Below are 7,943 nucleotides of genomic sequence, written 5' to 3'. Positions count from 1 at the left end.
TCTGTAAGAAGAGTGGTCCAAGCAGAAGTTATAGCTGGTGCCAAGGTCCTGAGGTGGAAACTAGTTTGATGTATCGAGGACTGGACCGGAGTAGAAGAGGGGAGAATGTGGGGAGGTGGGAAGCAGCCAGGTCACATGGGTCTTATGGGTCAGGGTTAGGATTTATTTGGGTTTCCTTCTAAGAAGGATGGGAAACTATTGGAGGGTTTTACCAAGAAGAGCTTTATGATCCAAACATTAAAAGCTCTATCGGGCTACTAATGGGATTAGCAGATACCTGAAATTAGGGATTTCATTCAGGATCAATATTTGTAACAAAGTTGCACCCTCTGCCACTGCAATAGGTTGAGGGGGGCCTCCAAAAAAATATGTCCAAGTCCTAACCCCCAGAATCTGGAATATGATCTTTTTCAGAAGAGGGGGTTTTGCAGATGTAATTAATTTAAGGATCTTACGATGAGATTGTTTTGGATTAGCTGGGATTGCTAGATCATCCTGGAGTAGGGTAGGTCCTAAATCCAATGATGGGTATCCTTGTAAGAGTGAGGCGAAGCGAGATTAGACAGACAGAAGAGGAGAAGATATAGAGAAGAAAACCATGTACAGATGAAGCCAGAGAGACACCACAAGCCATGGAACATTTGAAGCTGCAAGAGGCTTCAGAAGGAGCATCCCCGGCAGCACCTTGTTCAGACTTTGGGCCTCCACAACTGTTTGAACATAAATTTCTGTTGTCTGAAGCCGCCACATTTGTGATCATTTGTTACAGCCGCTCTAGGAAATTAATACAGCCACTAAACAGCCCAAACTTGGACCCTGCTAATGTTAGCTTCTTGCAGCACCCCCCCCCCCCCGCCGCCCCCCACACACAAAGAACCTGTACATAGTTTTGGATCCATCCACGTTGAGACAGTTCCAGTAACTGGCTGGCACTCCCTGCAGGCACTTGGGCCACCTAGACTCCAGAGTGATATTTGACTTATTTACTTAGCTCAGCTCGGGAGGACAGGAATGAACCAGCTCTGTTCTCTGTGCGTCCAAGGAGCTCTCAGTTCTTTGAGTTCCAGACAAACTAGCACTCAAATAAATAAGGGCAGGGAGAGTGCAGGAGCCTGGAGAGTCACCTAAACGGCCAAGATTTAAATCAGGCAGTTTCCAAATGTACAGGTTCCCAAACTTTTCACCAGAATGGGCATCTTCTATTAATTTTCCCCCATGGAATACTCAGTTTCTAAAGACATTGGCTATGAAATCAATTGCATTTATTCAATAACCACTCGTTTACCTCCGCCATTTGTTATTCTTCGTAAGTATATAATAACGTGGGCTATTTGTTGATCCACTCACTATACTAAAAGCGGTATATATAGCAATGTATATACTGTGTGTTTAAAAAAAATTTTTTAACGTTTTATTTATTTTTGAGACAGGGAGAGACAGAGCATGAACAGGGGAGGGTCAGAGAGAGGGAGACACAGAATCTGAAACAGACTCCAGGCTCTGACCTGTCAGCACAGAGCCTGACACGGGGCTCGAACTCACGGACCGCGAGATCATGACCTGAGCCGAAGTCGGCCGCTTAACCAACTGAGCCACCCAGGCGCCCCTATACTGTGCGTTTTATATACAGTCATTCTGTCTTCACACCACCCCTATTATCTTCATTTTACAAAGGAGGTAACAGAAGCAGAGAGGTTAGATAATTTGCTCCAAATTGCACAGCGAGGATTTAGTAGAGCTGGAATTTGGACCTGGGCAGCCTGGCTCCAAAGCAAACGCTCCCCTGGAGACCTGGTGAGAACCTTGGCTTCCGCGCCAATGTGCAACGCTGCTAAGGACAAGTGATTTTGCCTCAGTGCACCTCAATTTCCTCGTCTCTAAAATGCGAATAATAATAGTGCCTACATTGTGGGATTACTGTAGAGATTAAATGAGAATGTGTACTTGGGATGCCACACACAGTGCCTGCCACAAAGCAGTCAGGGAAGGAGCTAGAATTCAACCAGTGATATCAAGCAGCTTCTCTGGGCAGGCTGGAGATGGGAATGACGAACAAAAGATGATTTGGTTCTTTAGGTTCTCTGACCCCATGGAGTTCACCATCTTCACATAATGTGCAAGCTCAGAAATGGAGGACTTAAAGTAGAACCCACGGGAAGGCAACCTGAGAAGTCTTTCTCATACGTGCTTCAAGGATCACAGGTACAGTAGCTGGAGTTGCTGGTGAATAATACAGATTCCTGGTATCTGAATCCTTTTAAGGTGATTCCAGAAATCTACATTATTCAACGCGTGGATGTACTATGGGATTTGTGCTCCACCGAGTCCAGTTCGAGCAGGAGTTCCTTGCTACTTTGAGAAATACTGACAATCATTCCAAGACCCCAATCCATTCATTTCTGTAGCGCCCAGGCTAGGAGACTTCAAATAGAAATCTTGCGTTTCAGACAAGGCGCGTACCCTCAGAAAAAGGGGCAGACATCTGGCCTAGAGATGGAAGGCATGCAGCCCTCGGCCCATACTCCAGCTTGCAGCACTAAGGCCAGGGCCTTGGCGCTGCAGGAAAGATGCATGACTACTTCAAGGTCATTCTGACTCAACCGGCCGCGTCGAGACTTGAACCCAAGTTCCACTGGGGCCTCGCAAACGCACGCTCCGTGGGCGGGACTCCCGGGGTCGCCTAGGCAACGGGCGCACGCCACGCCCAAGCCCCGAGCCCCAGGTCTGGAGGCGGGGGGGAAGGAGGGAGCGCACGCTGCTGGATATCTCGCGGGGCTGAGGCCACTTCCCCAGCCCCTCCCCCCGACTCCGCCCCGCGGAAGTGCTTGCCGAGATTTTCGAGTGCTGATTGGCTCTCTCACGCGAGGGGCGGAGCCTGCGGCAGAGCGGTGCGTACTTCCGGCTGCCGGGTTGACATGAAGAAGCAGCGGCGACCAGGACGGCAGTAGCGGCGGGAGTCGAGGCTTGCCGCGGGGCTCGGAGCTGAGAGCGCGGCGCGGCCTAGAGCGGCAGACCGTGCAGTGGGCCCAAGAGGAGGCGCAGCAGCCGCCCTGGCCCGTCATGGAGATGGAAAAGGAGTTCGAACAGATCGACAAGGCCGGGAGCTGGGCGGCCATTTACCAGGTGGGGTAGCGCCCCGGGGCGCGGCAGGCCCCTCGCTTAGGCCGCGTGAACCTTCCCCTCAGACCCCCGGGCCCCGTCCTCCCTCTGGCTCTCGCCCTCCGCCTCGGCCCTGCCGCTTGAGGATTCGGTCCGACGGCGACGGAGGCCGGCCGCCTCTCTCTTTGTCCCTCGGGTGGGCCTGCGTCTCTCCCGGGCCTCACAAACCCCTTTGATCCCCCCCACCCACCTCATATCCTCCTGCCCGGCTGACCTCTCAAGCCTGGAGGCCGCCGGTCTGGGTTCTCAGCGCGAATCCCTCGCACCCTGACCCCGCCCCCCTGCTTAGCCACTCTTTGTCCCCTGGGGTTGGTAGAACACCCCCACGACTTCCTTTTCCAGACCGGACCACCCCAGGCTCTCTTCCTTTGTCTCCCTGGGGGAAAGGGTTACTCCCCCCGCCCTCCTTCGCATTTCCTTTCCCCTAGTCTCGGTGTGTGTCAGGTCCCACGGATGACAGTCCCCTTCCCCCTTCCCGTTCATTCATTTAGTGGACATGCATTGACGCGCCTGTTCCATGCCCGGCATGGCCCTGGAAGTAGTATTTGCAGAACAAGACAGACGAGACCCTGTTTCTCGCGGAGCTTAGAGTCGAACAGGGCCGTCAGACACACGAGCAAATAATTTCGGGTTGCGGCCAGTGCTGTGAAGGAAACAACACCGCATACCGGGGTAGAGTCGCTGCGCGGAAGGTGGGTGGGCTACCTCGGAGGGGATCAGGGGCGATCTGTCCGAGGAGCAGACCAGCTTTGAGCCGAGTGAGAAGCAGCGGCAAACCCTGAGATGGTCTGGCTAAAGCGCTTTGCAGCCAGAAGGCCTGCAATACCCACTCCTCTTGGGCCAAAATGAAATACCTTTCCAGGCAGGGAAGGGCAGCGTTGTTGCCCTCTCTAAAACCGCTTCTTTCCCCAACGGACGTCTTCTCCTCTTTGGCATGGCTGAGTCTTCCCGGTCCCCCTTTCCTTGTGGGTTGGGCGGTCCATAAATGAAGGTTAGGAAGGTAGGATCTCACCTGCCTCTGCAGCACCCCATTGACAACACGAAAGGGCCTGCTTCCGCAAGCAGCTAGATCCTGTAAGGAAAATACGCGCTCCCGATTAAATGTCATTGCGGGGGTTGCGAGGATTCACCAAAACCACACTTGGCATTTTAAGTGAGCGATGGACAGAATGGAGAGATTTTGTTACTCGTGCAAAGGGAGAATGCACTTTATTCTGCTTTCAGCTTATAGGCTCAAAGGGCAAATTGTAAGATCCATCAGCTGGTAGCATTAAAATCTATTTTGAGCTCCACTTAAAAAGGAAAAAAGCTTTAAGCAGTGCTTTGGTATGCTTGACTAACAAAAGCCTTTTTTTGGCAGGCTGGGCTTCATGTGGATTTGCATCAAGCTTATTTGACAGGATTCTTCTTACTAGGACTGTAATGGATACTAACTTCTGATAGACTAATATTTACAACCACTGTAATCTATATAAGTATGAGGAATCAATATATAAAATTTGTATTCTGTCTGGTCTCTGAGTTAATTGAATGAATTCCACTAGTGACTTTGAGAATGTGTAGACAGATTTTCTGCATCAGATTTAATGCAGTAGAATCCCAAGTGGCTTTAAATGAAAAAATTGTTAGTTTGAAGTGTTGATTGTGACACAGCCCATCACAAGTGGAGGTGGCCTCTGGGAAGCGCTGGGGAAAATCTTTTGTAGTGGAACTGGGTTGGCAACGACAGATTTATGTTACAAAAAGTTCTTGGTTGATTTTTATTTCTTACTGTTTTAGGGCAGAGTGGGAAACCCATCACCCAAGCATTGTCAGTACTGTGTTATCCGTGCCACCAGCTTGAAGCATGTTGGTCTTCGGTTAATTTCCCTCCCTGTTTGTATGTTAGCCTACCACTTTTGAACACCAGGAGTTAGTCAAATGGCATCGTGTGGAGATTCTCCCAGCATCTTCGTGGATTGCACATTCCTGGAGGTGGTTTCTTTAAAAAAAAAAAAAAAAAAATTTTTTTTTAATGTTTTTATTTATTTTTGAGACAGAGACAGAGCATGAGTGGGGGGAGGGGCAGAGAGAGGGAGACACAGAATCTGAAACAGGCTCCAGGCTCTGAGCTGTCAGCACAGAGCCCGACACAGGGCTTGAACTCATGAACTGTGAGATCATGACCTGAGCCGAAGTCGGACGCTCAACCGAGTGAGCCACCCAGGCGCCCCAGAGGTGGTTTCTTTTTATTTTAGAGAATTGTCTGCTATAGGATTTCTCACTTATACCAGACAGATATTTTTCTTTTCTAAAATTGAAATCAGAATCTTCGCTCCTTTTCGAGTTTGGAGGCGGCTCTTTATTGGGCAACTGTAGCATTTTTAAAAACATAGAATACAAATGACCTTGAGTCTCAAGTGGCAAAGTTCCCAAAGTATGTGTCAGTTTACCAAAAGCCATTATTTTCAAGCATTCAGAAAAATGTATTTACTGTTTGGTAGAAAATAGAAGTAAAAAAATTAATATTTTACAGCATGGCACAATGAGGGTAGCCTTACACGAAGTCATTTTGAGCTTGCTTGTTGGTCTATTGTGATGAGAAAAGTAATATGCAATTTTGGCTTAAAACTTTGTAAGTGAGGCAGTGCGGTTGTTTCTCACTATACTTTCCTAACTAAAACAAAAGATGCAAAAACTTGGAAGCAATTGGGAAAAGAACAAAGGGCGAAGTAGACTTTTGAATGTGGAGGAATGTGGCTGCTCAGAGAACAAATGCTCAGGCAAGGATTCTGTGCTGCTCAACCTGATAAACTGAGCAGAAATGAGTGTTTAATTGTCAATCCTGACAGCACAGGTACCAATAAGCATTTAGTATCTATAAAAAATGAGCTTTGATCGCTTATGTAGATGGCTTTAAAACGTGTTGTCTGTCATTTAAGCGATTGTCTGTTTTGAACAGTGGACGTAAGACTTAGGGAGCCCGGAGTTTGAGGTGGGCTGGCTGGCCGGAAGAGCAGAGAGACTGCAGACGGGGGAAAAGGGATTGGTATTGGGAGCTCGAATGAGAGGGGAGAGGGCTGCAATGAATGAAAACGGCTAAGAAGCTGTCCTCCGTGTGTAGTTTAAGGTTTGGGTCAGGTGTTTTGCCGTGTGTCTTTTCTCCCGTTCTTTGATTCTCTGACACCATTTCTGTTCACCATTTTCCGGCGTGAATGACTTGATTGTTTCAGATAAAGAAGATTGCAACAGTAGCTCGTGACTTGAAGTCAAGGTTTATCCCATGTTAGAGGCAGGCTTTGTAAAATGGGTCACTCTTCCAGTTGACATTTGTTTTTATAGCTGCTTTCATTATGAAATGCGATCTAATGCCTGACTAGGTTAAAACCATGTTGTAACAGTAGTTCACTAAAATTCCTACTGCTGTATGCAGCTTATGTTGTTACAATTCCAAAATGATGAATGTTAAAATTTGCCAATAATTTTTATGTAAATACCATTCTCTTCAGAGAAAAACTGTATTTTGTGTAGAGGAGAAAGATCTATACGCTATGACTCACTTAAAAAAAAAAAAAGACAAACGGAAGTGACACGGAGAGATTGGGAAGTTCTAGTCATCTTGAGTGACCCATCAGATCTAAATGTTCTCGTGTAGCCCTGGTCTGAGTGAACTAAATTTAGGTGTCTGATCACCACTTTGGAAATGGTGTGAAAACCTTCTTCATTGTCTGGACTCAAATTAACGGGGAGCACAAGTAGAAAGAGTGGAGGAGAGGACGCTTTGTGATCATTATTTCTTTGGCATCCCTGGCATGCTTATAGGTATACTTTGGTACTTTGGGAAGTATGTAAACTGTATCAGGAGGCTCTGAAAAGGCAGCTGGGCCATCGCGGTAATACGGCCGTTTCATTTGCCGCGATCTCTCGTGGGTGGGGAGAGGGAGGGCACTGCATTTGCATTTCAACATGAGCAGCTTCCCCAAACCTGTAAAAATGCCTAGGATTCAATAATGTAATTGAGTGTATACTGCATTTCATCATAAAGGCACATTTAAAAATGTCTTCGAGGAAATTTTCAGACTATCCAGTGTTGAAATAATTGTGCCTTTTCTCCCCCCTCTCATGCCCCCCTTCCCCCCACTTTTTGAACGGCCTATTTTCTGACCTTTAAATTGCAATTTAAATCCTTTTGGCGATTTATGTCCTATGCCGTGGTTTGAATTGCAGGTACTTTTTTGTCAGCCTGCCTGAGCCCATGCATATCTTTGCACGAGCTGGCAGTCAGTCCTCCCCGGTGTTCATGTTTATTTGTTCATTTTTGTTACTTTGTCAATTTGTTAGTTTGTAACCAACAATACTGACTAGTAGGCTGGGTGTGCTTCCTCCGGCTGCCCACGTTCTGGAAGATGGGAAGCCTCGCTGGGTCCTTCTTCCGGAAAATGGGAAGTCTAGCTGGGTTGTTGTTTCCAAGACAATGTAGTTTGGTACCAGTCATTTGATGTGCGTGTTTTGAATATCCATGAATGCTGGGGACAGTTCTCGATTCCCTCTACCGCCTCGCGTGGATTGGTCACCGTGGCGTCCTTCCTACTATCCCAGTGGTCTGAGTTCTCAAATTTTGCCTATAATAATTCCTGTCGTTTCTAGTTTCACACTGCAGAAATGAGGGAAACCAGTCATGAATTGGTACGGTGCCCACATGGTCTCCTTGCACCTCCTCCCCGCCCCTGTCCCGACCGTGTATGTTCTTCACAGTTATCACTAGAGTAATTGTGTCTAAAACAGACCCCAGCCTGTCACTCTGC

The 7,943-nt window shown here is 47.8% G+C and overlaps 1 protein-coding gene across 2 annotated transcripts in view; it reads left to right on the top strand.

Annotated features, from left to right (window-relative positions):
* The first annotated feature begins 2,888 nt into the window (after window positions 1-2,888).
* Window positions 2,889-7,943, top strand: part of PTPN1 (protein tyrosine phosphatase non-receptor type 1) — a 68,871-nt gene continuing 63,816 nt past the window's right edge. Inside the window, exon 1 of one of the 2 annotated variants that reach the window (XM_049649871.1) lies at window positions 2,889-3,123. In XM_049649871.1, the coding sequence (XP_049505828.1) occupies window positions 3,061-3,123 (63 nt within the window). In that variant the 5' untranslated portion in view covers window positions 2,889-3,060. The remainder of the gene's footprint in view (window positions 3,124-7,943) is intronic. The other variant, XM_049649873.1, reaches the window with a different exon arrangement.

This window comes from Panthera uncia, assembly GCF_023721935.1.
Source record: "Panthera uncia isolate 11264 chromosome A3 unlocalized genomic scaffold, Puncia_PCG_1.0 HiC_scaffold_11, whole genome shotgun sequence".
In the NCBI taxonomy this organism is placed as follows: Eukaryota; Metazoa; Chordata; class Mammalia; order Carnivora; family Felidae; genus Panthera; species Panthera uncia.
The sequence above is the reverse complement of the archived record's forward strand: the minus strand, read 5'-3'. Positions and strand labels throughout refer to the sequence as shown.